Genomic DNA, 16798 nt, shown 5'->3' with positions numbered 1-16798 from the left:
TTTTTTTTTTTTTACAACCTATGTAAGTATTGAATCTTCTATAAACAATATTTGTTTGTCATAATTTTTTTCATGAAATTTCCTTTTTCGGTTAACCTGCTTCGATATCTTTTTTCTTCATCTAACCTTCGGAGTTTTATTCCTAAATAAAATTTTACAACTTAAATTATAACATTTTTCTGTTATCTTAATTTTTATATCATCTTTGGTTACTTTTCAACCGTATTTAGTTAGTTATTTTTATTTATTTTAATACTGAATTTGAATTCTAGTGTTAAATTAATTGTAACAACATTCCTTAAAAAATTTAACAATTTTAAGTTAATAACATTTAAAAGTAATATTTCTTCATTATTCAATTTTCTTCGTTAATTAGATGCACTTGAGTCAAAGAATTTTAATTATTTATAAAATATATAATAAATTACGTGGTTTCAAATAAAATTAACTTTAATATTTAATAATAAATAATTATGTTTATTAATGATTCCTCATTAACTTAAGAATTTAACTAAGGAAAAAAATCAAGCGGCTTTCTTTTAATGAAAACGAATCATTTGGCAGGTCAGTAAGATAACCTAACTAAGGGCATAAGATTAGAATGACAATGAAGAACGTATTAATTTTTTATTTTTATTTGAACGTCACAGTAGTCTTATATTTTTGTCGATGATTTTGAAGTTAAATAATTAGCTTCTTAGTGATGGTAAAAAGTTGAGGATATTGATTTTTGTAACCCTTTTTTAAGCCTATTCAATTTTTATTTCGTTATTATATTAAAAAAATAATATTTTCTTCCCCCTAATGTGTACGTTGCAATCTGTTCAACTAGTGAACAATAAGCAATCCCCTCCCCACGGCCCAATGAGATGAGGATGATATGTACGACATGTAAATTAAGTGTAGTCTTGTACAGATTCAGGCCGACCATTCCTGAGACGTCTGGTTAATTGAACCCCAATCACCAAAGTACATCGGTATCCACTGGTCTAGTATTCAAATCCGTATAAAAGCAACTAACGTTTACTAGGATTTGTACCATAGTACCTTCGACTTCGAAAAATCAGCTGCTTAACAACTGAAAAAAATATCCTTCAATTTACGAAGTCATAATGGCCGTTTTCCTATCTACATTTTAACAATATGAAAAATATTGTAACAAAATACCAAAATTTTGTTGAATTTTAAAAATAATCTCCCTGATTGATTCAAAATTTTTGCTATATATAGGCCGGCAACTGAAAAATTATTCCTTTTAAAAAATGCCCTAATATAAGGAAAACAATGAAAAAAGATAAATTATTAAGTTATTTAATAGGACATATATGTATTTCACAGTAGAGTAAAATCGTTTAAGATTAAAGCCGAGTAAAAAAAAACAATAACTTCTTTCATTTTCTTTTAAATTTTTTGAAGAAAAAGTTAAATGAAATTATTTAAGTCAATAGAAATGTTTATTACTACGCTTCAAACTTAGGGGAAAGATAAAAGGCAACAAGTATGAATATACAGGGCGTTTCATAATTTTCTTCGGAGTTTCGAAAATTCATTAACAAAACAAACTATCTCACTAAAAAGAATAAAACAAGTTCTGTATGAAAGAGTACTTCAAATAATTTTTTTCCACATAAATAGGCAGTTAATTAACCATTTGCTTGCTGGGCGTCGACAGTAGAGAAAATGGCTGCCACGGGGAGCGAGAAGTCGTTTTGTGTGTTAGAATTTCACTTGTCAAAGTCAGTAATTTCTGTGCAACGTACGTTTCGGTTGAAATTTCATAAGGAGCCATCAAGTGACAATTCAATTCATCAATTCAGTGAAACCGGTTTCTTGTGCAAGCGAAAATAAACTAGTCGTCCATCAACCTCAGAAATCAATGTCGAACGTGTGTGTGCGCAAGTTTCATTCGCAGCCCGTCAAAATCGACTGCGGCTGCAGGCAGAGAATTAGGAATTCCGAAAACAACAGCGTGGAGAGTTCTCCGTAAACGTTTATTATGCTAACCGTACCGTCTTCAATTAATCTAGCGTCTCTCTGATGGAGATAAAACACGTAGGCTCGATTTTTGTTTACAGTTACAGGAAAAGATGTTGTTTGTAAACAAGATAATTTTCAGCGATGAAGCTACTTTTTCTATATTAGCGGCAAAGTAAACCGTCATAACGTGCGAGTTTGGGGAACTGAAAACCCACACGCCTATGTGGAACACCTTCGGGATTCTCTGAAAGTAAACGTTTTTTGTGCGATCTCTCGTGAGGCAGTGTATGGTCCGTTTCTTTTATGGAAATGACAGTAACCGGCATGATATACCTGGATATGTTACAATTACGGCTTATTCCTCAGCTACTCAACGACTTCATTTTCTAGCAAGATGGTTGTCCTGCCCAATTTCATAACGAGGTTCGACTTAACACAACATTACCTCGGCGCTGGATAGGACGTGCGACTGAAGAAGACAACACATTATGCTGTGGCCACCAAGATCACCAGACCTCACGCCATGTGATTTATTTCTCTGGGGTTACGTGAAAGATAAGGTGTTCATCCCACCGATGCCGCACGATATGGCTGAGCTAAAGGATCGCATAATCGATGCGATCAACTCTATCGAAAATGACACGTTAGAACGAGTTTGGCAAGAGTTAGACTTTCGTGTTGATGTGTGCCGTGTCACCAGAGGAGCACATGTTGAACAATTATAGATTTTAACAAAAACTGTCTTAGTCCCTGCATCAACTCGTACAACTTTATCATTTAGGTAAGTGAAATACTTTTTGAAACATTTATGAACGCTCTGTATATACTTCTTAAACCAAATGAGAATTTAAAGTATATAAAAAAGTAAGTTTATAATAAAATTTTTTAATATTAACAAATAATTTTAATTGTTGTAAAATTAAGCATGTAATGATAGTTTTTAATTATATTTAAAATAAATTTATAAAGTAAAATAAAATAAAGGATTACAATATAGTTTTAAATAATATTAAATATGAGAAACAGCAAAAAGAAAAAATGGCAACAATGTAACCAGTACAGTAAGAAAGAAAAAAAATAGTAGTAAATATTAGGTGAAGCTAGAATTATTTTAGTAATTATGGAAAAGAAGAAGAAAAAGAAGTTAGTAAAGAACAGAAAGCGAAAGGAAAACACAACAGAAGATGAAAATTAAAAGTGTATAGCGGGTGTCCTTGATTAACTCCCCACCACTATTATCCCCACTCCATCGACCTGTTGAACCATTTCCTAGACGCGCCTAAACATGCAGTTTGTTGCTATATCGAGCGCCAGTCGTCTGTGCGTTGCTGTTACGAGGAGAACGCCATTCCGATGTGGAGTGGCCGTCTGCTTCGGTGCATTTATTTATTTATTTGAACGAATAAATTAGTGCTTTTATTTATTTATTTTATATATTAATAGTGAGTGATTGTACTTAGAATTCTTGAATAATTGTTTTATTATTTTTTTTTAAATCAAAACAGTGTTTTCAAGAAGCTTTTCGATTCAATCAGATACGAAAGTATTATTTATTTTGTTATTGTGTCGTCCGAGTGATAAAAGTGATTGTGTTTATATTAAGGCTGGAGAATTGAAATGTCAACGGCCGTAATGCCTAGCTCAAGAGCTTACGATTTTGGAGAACTTTTACTTAAAGTAAGTTACAATATTTTTAAGAAACTTTGGTTTGATTCAGTTATAATTTTTAAAGTAATTTTTTTTTCTACAAAAAATAATGTAATTTTGTTAAATTTAATAAAGTAAGGAAAAACTATTCGCAATCTTCCCCAAATTTTATTTTATTTTTTTTTCATCAAATAATACAATTCGTTATCTGGACCTCTGTGTTGTACACGCAAGCATTGTTTTATTTTTGTGTAATTGTTGATAATTCTGTTAATCAGTTAATGTTATTTTCTAAAAAATTTTTTTTTGTTGATTTGATTTAACACATTTGTTGACGTATTTTCCATAATTAATTGATAAAAAACTTATCTGTACTGATAATAATATATGTTTAGATATGAATCGTTGTCCGATTATATTTTAATTGATATAGTTATATTTCAAACTGAAAATAGAAAATTCTGTCTGTTCATAATTAATATATCTAAATCTAGAATAAGTTGAGTGTAATTTTAATTAAGTGAATGAGGTTTTTCTCTTTTAATCGCTAATTAGTTTATTTACTAATAAGATGCTTAATGTTCCGCGGTTTTTTAATTTTTTTTTTTGTGTTAAAGCAATTTGTATTTCAACGATTTTGTTGTCTAATAACTTGAAAAATTAATATATCATGTTTCAGTTGTATGTGTAAATATTTTTAAATTAATTTTTGTGAACTTTTTTTAGTTAGGCTATCTAACTTCATTTGAAACTAAGGCTGATTTGTTAATTCTGAATCGCGTATGTAAAGTTCGTAAAATTTGTTGATTTAACGTTCAATATATTACAATTAATGATTTGTAAAGCAAAATTGTAATATCTGTTCTGTACGAGTGACTTACCGTAGATTGTTATAGGTCGCTTTAAGTGTTTTATAAGTAAATTTTTAAAACGCGTTACCGTTCCCCTTTTTTTGAAATTGATTAGCATCTATTTTTTACAACATAATTGATCCTAAATAAAAAATACTTAAATATATCTTAACAAGAACTATTTAATTTTTAAAGAAATCCACATAATTTTTAATGTTTTTAGTTTTTATGACTTAACTGGTATTGTAAAAAATGATTTACAAAAGTTAGTTCAATTATGTTATAATTACTAATAAGTGGATTGATAGATAAAAAAAATAATTGTATTTTAAGTACTACATAGAGGAGAAACTACACTATTTTTTTAATTTTTATATTTAAAGAAAATTATTTTTTAACGGATGCTATTAAGCTGGAATGGTTTTCAGATTTTATTAAAATTAATAATGCTGTTTTCAAAAAAATACATTTTTTTCATGTATGCCCTTGTCTGTTTTTTTTAACGAATTAAGGATATTGTATATGTTTTTACCCATTACCCTTTATCTTGTTTTTTTTTAAATTAAGATTTTAAATAACAGATTTAATAAGTTTGTCGTTTTTAGATAAAATATATATATATATATATATATATATATACAAAATTGAAGAGTCCTTTGAATGTTTATATATATATATATATATATATATATATGCTGTAATATTAATGAAGTGATTTTGAATATGGTATTTCAAACGTCATCATCTTAAAAATAGGTTAATACTAAATGGAAAAAGTGAAATTTCCCTTTTTAACCAAGAAGCCTTTTTTTGCGTTTTCAGTTAAAAATAAGGTTATTTAATTTTTATAGTATTACTTAATTGTTTAAGAGCATATCATTTTTTAATATACTTCATTTTGTTTTTAGTAAAGCATTTTGATTTTTGTTTGGCATTCCAGTTCGGTATACAATACATTCAGTTTTTAGGTATTTTAATTGTTAACAAACAAATGTATTTAATAACTAATTTAATTAAATTGAACTGATAATTGTTATTTTTTTATTAGTAAAATTACAATTTTCGATTACACAACTGCAATTTAAATAGTATTTTATAAGGTCCTATCGTAATACAGTAGAGATTAATATTTTATTAAGTTTGTAGTGTACTGTAATGTTTCAAGCTAAGTATTTCGTTTGTAAACTTTATTGTTTGACAATTATTTCATAATATTTCTTGTTGCTTAATCTATATTATATTTTTATAATGTGGTTCGGTTTTGTATTAAGAATTTTTTTGCGGTCGTAATGGTTTAGTTTAGTTAATCGCGTAGATTGTAATATTGCTGAATTTGAAATATTTTAGTTTCCATGAAATGTGTATTTTGTCGTAGTGTATATTTATATTTAATTTGTATGTAGCACCAAGCAAGATAAGTAAAAATGTATAATTTTGTATTCTATTATAAGCTCATAATTTTCCTAACTCTTATACGCGTTATTCCTCGTATTAAATAACTTCGCTTTTTGATTCTATCAAAAGCTTTCATCTATGCTCCTAGAAAAATATTGGTAATATAGCCGTGAAAATTTAAGAAATATAATAAAATTATTCTAGCTTAATAAAAAAAAGAAAATTATACTTAAGGTTAAACAGAATAATAATAAATTTGGATTTGGGTTTAAATTTTAACAGACAATTTTTCTTCTTAAAATTTCAAAATTTTTATAACTAATCAGAATCGATTTTTTAGTATCGAATTTTCGATGGCTGTGAAATTTAGTATTACTTTTAAAAAAATTATATTTTTAAAATAATAAAACTTTTCTTAATTCTGGATAATAATGTATAAGTTTTGTTATACCTATAATGCTTCAAAATTCAGTTATAATTAAATATTTTGATTTATACATAATTTTATACAAATATTAAAAAACTGTTCTCCATCGTGAATGGTTTGATCTGGAAGAATCGGAGGAGAAACAAGATAATTAAAACCTGTAATTCAGACGGTATTAACAAATTACAAGATTAATTTTTAAAAAAATAATCATGAATGTCTATGTATGAAAATAAATACAAAAAAATTACAAAATTAATTAAAAAAAAAAATCATATGAATGCAAATGTATGAAAGTAAATAATAAAAATTAGCTTAAAATAATTTAGTAAGCAGTAATTTTTTTTTTTAAATATTAAATAATTTAGTATTTGTTTGAAAAAATAAACTGAATTATAATCTTAACTCTCACTTAAGTAAACAAATTTGTGAGAGCTGCATTTGCTTGCACAGCAGTCGTCAATAGTGTGGTGGGGAAAAATTATAGCATTTTATGCATTATTGAAACGCATTTTAATATTTAGTTTTGCCGTTCAAATTTTTACTTATGAAAAAATTGTTCATTTCATAAATTACGGTTAAATACGAAGATTAAAATAGCAAGGGAATAAATTCCATTTTAGCGACGTCAAATGTATTTCAGAATTATTTTTATAATGCTAGGAAGATAATACTTAAATAATTTATTCACTTGTTAGTAATCTGCGAATAAACTAATAAATGCTTAAAAAAAATTTGTTACTTTAATAAATTTGTTGATGTGCCCCTGGTATTCATTAATTACATGAAGCGTTGCATGTTGTAAAGTTCTTTTTTGTCTTGTGAGAAACAAAAACCTCATATACTGTAGAAATAGGAAATAGTGTCATCCTGTTTTCTTTCCTTAACACTATTAATAACAATAAGTAAATTCTAATTCTAATCATAATCTGTTAATTTCTTATGGGCGTATTTCTTTACTGTTTATTTCTTGCTTTTTTTATAAAAAATTAAGCTGTTGATTATTATAATAAATTATATATTTGTAATAAAGATAATTATGTCTATATTGTAAACCAGTCGTATAATACGTATTTTGTCTTTTTTCAAGTAATTTTTTATCTTAAAAAAAATTTCCCCAATATTTAGTAGTTTTTTCTTGAAAGCACGAGGGACGTCAAATGGTACAAATGAAATAAAATATATAAAAGAGTATTTATATTCAAAAGAACGAATTTTTAAACGTAAGAGTGTATCAATACTTTGATTTTTTAAACGTAATCATTAATATTTTAAAATAAAAAAATTGTAGAATTTATTAAACAAATTTTTTTGGAATATTTTGACTATTTATAATTTTTTTTTTAAATCGAACTGTTCTCTTCGCTCTTTATATATTTATTTTAACAAATACAGATTCAATGATTTCGGAAGTATTATGTTTTCATTTTGATCAGTTGTTTTGTCTTAATCATTTGAATCGTATGTTAACAAGAATTGATTACTTTTTATTAAAGTGATCAGTATTATTTATTTTATTTTTTTAATTAAAAAATGCACAGATTGAATTTATATTGGACCATCGACATAAAACCTTAAACCGTATAATTGTCTTTTTAGATACGTGTAATGAAATAAATTTATTTATAACCAAATACTATTATAATAATAAAAAATAAATCTCAACAAATAAAGAAAAAAAAAAATAGAAAACGTAGTAGAATTATACGCAAAATTGTGTACATGATAACAGACAGGCCGTGATAGTGCTGCTTTATTTGGTTTATAAATGAACTATTATTTATTATGTGTAATTATCTACGTTCCTTTCTTACTTCCTCTAAAAAAAATGTTGATTTTTGTCAAAATTAAAACAGTCTAGGGAACCTTGCAGTCTCAGCAGCAATCCGCCCATAAATAACTTTGAGGTTCATAACACTTCCTTCCAGGCAATAATTAGTTGTGCGTAGACCCTTAGGTTTCATCTCCACGTTTACATTTTCAAAAGATTTTGCTGGTTATAGAGCAACATATAATTGTCCGTAGCTACAAACAGGTACAGGTAGGTTAACTTCTACGTGTCTAAATTCCTTGCGCCTTGTTGAAGATCATGCAAAATGCTAACTGTATAGGAATTTTTTACCTCCAGAATCTATTATCAGTTCGTTAAACCAATCTGAGAGGATATATACGTGCCTGTTTTATGTATTAATCTAATTAACGATGCCTCAAATCGATTTTAGGAATTGAGTGATCGAAGTCTGTGTGGGCTCATTTAATGTGACTTGAACGGGGGGGAAAGTTTAAAACTCATACGAATTCTGTGTCTTAATTAGTTGCTGAGATACCTCGATTTTAATGCAGTTAAGGTAAGGCTTTGAGTATGAGAAAAATTATATTCCTTTGAAAATCTCCTTTCATAATTGACTGAGTGCAATCTGTGTCATGATGTAATGAGTGTTTTAGACCCCAACTAAAACACTAGTCTGTAACTAAATTAGTTATTGAGTAATTGTAGAAAAACTAAATTTTTTAGTGTGTTGGTCAATTTGTTTTTAATATATAGATTAATGTTTGTAACAGTAATATTACTAAAAGATTAAAATAATTTTTTTGTGATGGGTCATAATCAATATGCAGAGTGAATGCCTGCAAACGCTTCTTGATTTTTGTAAAAATAAAATTTGATTTACCCAATTAAAAATTTCGCATTTTTGTACTTTTTTTTACGCTACTCATTATTTCCCATATTATATTAATAAGATGTATTTATTGTATATTAATATGTCTTTGTAAATGTGTACAGCATATATTTATATTCTTCGTCATGAATGGATTATAGAATATTTTAGTGTATTTTAAATTATCCGATACTCATACTTGCTCGGTAAGTAAAACGAATCGATTACTTTTGTCTTCATTAATTCGTGTTTATTAGTTTTATATTTTTAAATAGAATATTTGTTTAATTATTTATATTGTTTTAAAATACGAGAAATATGAATCCAATATATGCAATGTATGTAATGCGATATAATAATGTTAGTAAGATAGCAATGTACACTTGGCAACGTTGAAATGCGTGTATGACTTCTTTATGAAAAAATCTAATTTATTTATTAATAAAATATACATATATTAGTAAGAATTTAAAACGGTAATATTATTTTACATTTAATAATCATCGTCAAATGTATATTTACATATTTCTCTGTGCACGATTTAGCAATTTTCATAATTAATTTATTTTCGTTAGACAATAATTTTACCTTTTTTTACTTCCTTGTACGAAGTAAAGTAGGTATGTTATCGGGAAAGATTTGTTTTCAGATTTCAACGGAAATATCTAATAATAATAATAATAATATTTTTACCAGTTTCGTCGTGACGTATGTCACGGTCTCAAATAACTCAAAAACTATTAGCTGTAGGATGTCGAAATTTTGAATTTAGAACTGTTGTAACATCTAGTTATGCACTTCCTTTTTTGATTGCAATAGACTGGGCCAAAAGTGTCCAAAAAAGCTCAAAATTAAAAAATAAAAGTTTGATTTTGGGCTTTTTCTTAACTGAAGTAATAAGCCCTCATTGAGAGCTTTTCAACGATATATCATCGTAAGTGATATTTACTTTAATTGGTTCCAGAGTTGCAGCCAAATAAAAGTTTAATTAAAGAAATATAAGGGGATGGCATATCGGATCGAATCCTACATCTATTTTTTTAACCTTTTAATTTATTTTAAATACATTGATGTATTAATTTACCTCGCTTAGTAAAAAATGTTTTACAGTAAATAGTAATGTGTATATGTAATTTAATTTTATCAATAATTACCATTATTATTTGTTTAAATGATATTTAATGATAGAAAATAACTATTTTTTTCTCGGCTTTGCTTTATCCGTCATTTTAAAATATTTGCAGTGAAAATATGTTTTTTAAATGTTATAGGTATTTATTCGTAATTTATTTTTTTGTAGAATAATAAATTATAAAATTCGTTAAATTTATGGCTAAAACTGTCATTTTTTTCTTGTGATATAGTGCATAACTTCATTTTCTATAGTTGCATTTTACATTTAGGAATATTTTCTATACTTCTGCTTTTTTATAGGTATTAATTTTTCTTCATTATCAGTAATCGTCTTAAGTGTATTGATTTATTTGTTAACGTATTTTCCATTCATTTCAATAACTTATTTTGTCGCTTTGAAGCTGTGGTTTAATCGTATATTTTTAGGCCTAATCATATCCGATAACGTTTTTATATTCTTTATGTATTATACGCTATTCATTAGTTGATTTTTTAGCTACTTATTGTAACGGGTACCATGATTCGATTTCAAAAAAATTTCGACATATCTTCGCGTTTCACACCCCTAGGCCCCAAAATCACAGTCAGTTCAAAAGTTATATTATATTTCAGTTATTTTATTATTTAAGTTATTATATTTCACATTCACGTTCTTGTGGATACGATAACCGCCGTAATTTTGCGCCAGTCAATTTCAAATTGATACATAAAATATAACGACCTAATATCTCGTATTAGTTAATGGCAAAATTGGCCCATGGGGGTGAAAATGGGAGGGAGGCGGCTTTTTCGAGAAAAAAACGTCATAACAAGTAAAATATCGAATTTAAAGTTCTTATTATTCTTTGGATAAGGTCCTAAAGTTTATCGATATCACCAACCATTGGCCGCCCAGATGGTGGAAAATGGGATTTCGAAAACAAAGAAATCATACCTCCTTTAATAGGCATATATTTCCTTTAATCGGTTTAGTGGTCTTCGTTAGTCCTTTAAACTACCTAAAACTTTTGTTTGAAACAATTTTTGATATGACCAACCGTTACGGCATATGACAAAAATGTGGCTGGAATTGTAAGAAGGATGAGGCAGGCTTGTCGTATGTTTAACATGTGAATCTTTTCTTATGCAACCGTTGTCGTATTGAGTAAATTTTAAGTTTTTCCTTCTTGACTTTAAGGTGGAAATCTTTTTTATCCTTCTACTTAGCACCGGTGAAATTTCCCTCCGCCTTCCGACTTGCGAAAAGGGACTTTTTTTCTCTTTGAAATGCTCTTTATATGTTAAATGGGATTGTTAACGTGAATCCGATGTATTCAGAAGAAAGACATAACAATATACGAAGCAGATAATTGATAATGTAGTTAATAAATTTAGATATTATATATATAAATTTATTTTGTTTCAAAGACGCAATTAATCTGGTAGGAAAAGAAAAATAGGAAATAGTAGATACTGAGAAACGAAATGAGATCCGATATTGATAATAAAAGGAAATGTTCATATTAGAAAATTAGCTTCATACTATTGCAAACAATTCTCCAGACCGTCGTTCCTAATTTACTTATAAATCATTTTGAATGCTTTTATCCTGGTTCTGCTTAGTTATTTTTTAAATACAAATTTCATACTCTTAATATATTGCAAAAGTTTCATTATCCAAAAATAATATTGAGGGACAAAGCGATCAAGTAGCTATTTTTGTTTACATTTGAGAGGCGTAATTCTTAGCTTAGATAAAAAATATTAAAAATTAAATGTGAGATATATATTATTGTTTGATAAAGAAGCTGTAATCCCAAACTGACCTAATGTGATTGTCGGGCTATAAGCTTTATACTATGAAAACTAAAAGCTAGAATTAAATTAATACAATTATGTATGAAACAAATGACGTGACAAAAATTTACTTCCTTACAGTAGATGTAATGTTTTTCATTTATTATGTTGTTCTTAATTTCGTAATATTTCAACTACAGGACTCCATTTTGTTTTGTCGTTTTATTTTTTTTCTTAATATTCAATTCAGATTGGGGATTCTTTTTATATGGGGAGAGATATAATATGAGGGGAGAACAATATCTTATCGTATTCAGTGTTTTGGTTGGTTTATTCTGTGTCTGGGTGTGTTTTAAAGGATCTGCCATAAGTTTGAAGGGAGAGTTTCAAGCGAGGGATAGTAGTTATATGTCAAAGAGAAAAGGGAGGTTGTCTATACGTATAAATATATTGGGGGAATGATTGTACGGTTGGTTTCGTCGTTTTTGTATAGAGCACAACCAGAAGAGAGAGGGTGTATATATCTCCTCATACTTTTACTACCTGTTCCATAACGGTGCAGGTGTTTTTCTCTTTTTTCCTATTCACCCCTCCACTCTTCACCAATCTTTCCTTTAGTATTTCTTTCTTTTGTCCGTTTGACCCTTCTTTTTAAAAACATTGCCTTTCATTCCTTCTTTTTCTGATGTGTTACATATATATAAAAGGCCCTAAGAAGAGAGGGACCTGACGTGGGATGGGTGTGCGCGCGCGTCTGTAAAAATAAAACTACCTGCTCTTCAACTTTTAAACTACTTATTTATTTTTTCTACCCTCCCCCATTCGAAATCCCAGTTTTTTCTTTATTTCTTTTTTTCTATGAAATCATTCCCCAATTTCTAAATTGCAGAGTACTATTGCGCTCGCACGCACACAGAGAGAGATAGAAGTGAGGGTTCTAGAGATAGAATTCATGTATATCCATTATTTGTTCTTTTCTATCTGTGATAAGAATATCAATTTATTTAAATTTATTATTTTATTCAGATAGATAAATAAATAATAAACTTCTATTATCTTATCGGTTTTGTTTCCGTTCAAATTCATTGTAAACCAGATAAAACTTATGGTTTTTATTTATTGTCTGAATTTATTTGTTTATTACTTATCTACATTAGTTGAACTTTAACTGTTCCAACATTATTTACGGTATACTTAGTATTGAATATTGTAACCGTAATAGTATATTTGAATCCGGTGTTTTGTTTTTAAGTTCCACACGTTCGATTTATCTTTGAAATCTTTGGTAACATTTACACATCTATAATACCTACTATATATTCTTTTTTTAATTTATATATAGTGTTTGTTTTACATACTGAAAAATCTTTCTTACTTAATTAAAACGACTTTCAAATCCGTATATTGATACGAATTTGCTAATTAAAACTTATTTTAGAATTTAATTTTCCGAATAGTTTGATATTTTTTCCAGTTGTATTTCGAGCGATCAACTGTCGATCTGTTGTTATATAGCATCGGGCAGGTAACAGGATCGTTTCCTTTCAGATCCCAACAAAGATACATCGGTTTTATCGGAAGGTATTGGACTTAATAGGTTTAAGACCCTACTTAATTCTACAGAAGCAAAAATATGGTTAAAGGGATGAATAGAAATAAGGACCGCTATCCTCTGATAAACTGCAGTACGAAAAAACGTGAGGAAAACTCTAGGCGATGGGCTACAATCTCAAAATCCCTCCGGAGATGAGAAATTTCTATTCAAACGGGAACAGAGTATTATTATTATCCTCCAGAAAATTAAAAGAATTGTAGATATAGCAGATATTTAAAATTATTCAGTTTGAAATAATACATTTCTGTTTTTATTGTTTACTGAAAATAAATAACAGAAATCTGTTTTAAGCTCTTGAATAATATGTTAACAATAGAAGCTCAGGAATAATAATTACATTTAAAAATGACGATTACATTAACTTACTAGTGTTCTGTAATATTAGTTATATTCCACACAGTTTTGTTTTGTTTGTCTTAAACTTGTCTATCCACGGAAATTGTTTGGTTGTGAAAATATTCATATTGAACATATTCTTCTCTCCAATTAGAGGTAAAAATTTTGCCAACCATTTTATTAGTTTCGAATTACTACTTTTTTTATCAAATTGTTGGTATATAGAATCGTTGGTAATAGTCGATAATTATTTTATATATGTATATTATGTTACATAAAATATCCAATTAAAATTGTTGATGTTATTTAAACGTGTAAAATGGTATATAAAAACATTTTGATGGTAGAATAAATTACGTTTGTATTCAATTCATAGTTGTGTTTTATGTGTGATATCGCATTTAAGTAAGATTATTTATTTATATATTATTCATGTTTATTCCTATTGTTTTGTCTTTTGTCTTTACTTGAATTGAATTGGGCCGTTATTATTATTATTATTACTATGACACTGCGTATAAAACATAAATTTACATAAGTAAATAATCTTATAGTTTATATATAATGCCGTGTAATGTTTAATTGACTTTCATTTCCGCTTATTTATTATTTTATTAATATAATAAACTGTTATTTCCGTTAATTGAATTCTTGTGTTATAAATAATTTAAGTTATACATCCTTCTTTTCTCTCTGATCTTGGAAGATTTGGGTTCAAATTTGGTTTTTATTAGTTAAAATCTATGTTTTGGTGGAGGAATCCAAATGAATACAAATTTTGTTGGGGTCAACTGATCGGCTGAATCGTTGTTTGGTAGCCGTTCAACCGAAAAGTAGTCTTCAGAGTAAAAGAATATGAAAATTGCTGGAATTTTCTGTAAAATTTCATGTGCAAGTCGTATAGGGGAAAGGTTTTCCAAAAAAAATGGCACTAACATACGAAATTAAAGAATCCAACTATAATTGTGCAAATTTTGTTTGTTTGTATGTAATTCGTTAATGCATCTTAACGCGTAAATAAAAAAAAACTTTTTCTTTTCTGATTAGCCTTAGGGAAACGTTGTCAGGGATTACTTAAGAGGATGAGTGTAAATGAAGTGTAATCTTTTACAGTTTCATCTCGACCACATCGTTTGTGTTTTTTGGGAACAGTGTAAACGCGCTTCAGTAGTGGCTAGGGAATGGCATCATTGTTACATATTGCCGGCAACACCGCAGTGACTGGCCCGCTGACCGCGACTCGCTGCGTCATTATTTTGTTGTGAAAATAATCTGACCGGTTTATTTTCACAGAAGTAACGATTCAGTATTTGAGTCGTTGCAATATTCTTGACTTGATTTTTTTTTTTTGTTTACAATAGGGAATAAACATACATAAAACAAATTTACTCATATGTGTATATATAGTAAAACTTCCTAAACGACCGTTCACGGTTTGGTTAAAAAGTGTTCGCTTCGGGAGATGGTCGTTTATAGGAGGAACCATAAAACACGTATACGGTATTGTGACATTGAGAATGTTTTATACCGTAAAAGTTGAGATTATTTAAGGAAGCTAGTCTGTGGAATGTTTTTTGATGTGGTTGAATGTATTGTTCAATAACATGCTGAATGAAAATGTAAAATAATGTTTTAATACAGTATAACATATACTTAATTAGATCATTTACATTTAACATGTTTAAAATAATGTTTAAGTACTGGTTGAAATAAGAAAATTTCTTATCTTTCTTTTCTTTTCTTTTAAATAATGCCAATTTTGGTTTGTTTCACTGCTAGCCTTTTTTTTTTATTTGATTTTCGGCCTTATCAAATAAATCCATTAGTAGTATATAGTATAATTCAGACGCCATTTTTTTTTAAGCGGCAAGTAACGTGTAGAGGCCTAATAAAAACGTCGGAGTGCCGTGTTCTTTCCGGTTCTTCTTCATCATTATTTTCATTTGTGTTTTCGAGCTCAACTATTTCATTTGCTGGGGAAAAACAGATTTTTCCCCCAGTTATCATCGTGTTCCGATGCGATAATTCGCGACATGCGATAATTCGAAGTTAGGCTTATGACATGCTGCGTTATCTAAAAGCAATGTCGGTTCTTCTGTGTTCTCGTTTCATTTTTTCATTGAATTTATTTAGCCTATCTTAAAAAATTAGGTTCGTCATCCATGATATTTTATAGGCATACATGTGCACTATTGTTGACACGTCTGTCTTTGAAAAATACCTTGGTCTAAGGACCTTGTTAGCTAAATGTTATCATTCTTTTTCGCTGACACCGATGCACTCTAAACCTATAACTGCCAAGGTTTTATCAGGTACGGCAAGGAAAAAGAGACCGGTTTTGTCCAGATTAAAACCGTTGAGTAATCGTAATATTTGATTTTGTGTCTGGTATTCTTAACATCATCTGATATTCATTAACATCAGTTTCACTTGCGCAGGTACTTTCTTTACTTATCGCACGAAAAAAAAAATTGTTTCGAGTACGAAACTTATGAAGCCAACTTTAAATTACTAACTTTAAATTTGTCATTTAAAGATTTCGCAAATAAAGCTTTAAAGCTTTTTCCTTTTGTTACCGGCCGGCTGACCGATAACCCTTTACTGCGTGCTTCATTAAATTTAGCAAAAGTAAGCTGATAAATTTTTTAAAATTCTTGTGAACATTCCCTTTTTGAGTCTTTATTTCCGTTTTCAAACCTCTTTTCTTTAAAGTTTGTTGAAACTGAATTTTTTTCATATTTCTATTTAATGGCTAAACACCGTCGGAAAAGGCCTTTTTCCCTGTCTTTATCACATTAGTTCGCACCTCCAACGTTAAAACAGATTGTTTAAAAACTTTTTGTAACATTTTACAACCATATTTTGCACTAGAATTTTACAAGTCTACCAAACGCATACAGTTAAGGTTGTTGACTGAACTTAAGTTGTACATTAACACACAGGATAAAATTAACAAATTTATTACCGTATAATTTCATCT

At 28.3% G+C, this 16798-nt stretch overlaps 1 protein-coding gene across 1 annotated transcript in view; it reads left to right on the top strand.

The window, feature by feature from the left end:
• The first annotated feature begins 3118 nt into the window (after positions 1-3118).
• Positions 3119-16798, top strand: part of Tis11 (Tis11 zinc finger protein) — a 58569-nt gene continuing 44889 nt past the window's right edge. Inside the window, exon 1 of the mRNA XM_075376730.1 lies at positions 3119-3654. Coding sequence (XP_075232845.1) covers positions 3595-3654 — 60 coding nt within the window. The 5' untranslated portion in view covers positions 3119-3594. The remainder of the gene's footprint in view (positions 3655-16798) is intronic.

The sequence above is a fragment of the Lycorma delicatula genome, chromosome 10 (assembly GCF_047948215.1).
Source record: "Lycorma delicatula isolate Av1 chromosome 10, ASM4794821v1, whole genome shotgun sequence".
In the NCBI taxonomy this organism is placed as follows: Eukaryota; Metazoa; Arthropoda; class Insecta; order Hemiptera; family Fulgoridae; genus Lycorma; species Lycorma delicatula.
Note: the sequence above shows the minus strand (reverse complement) of the source record. Positions and strands in the feature narration are given on the sequence as shown.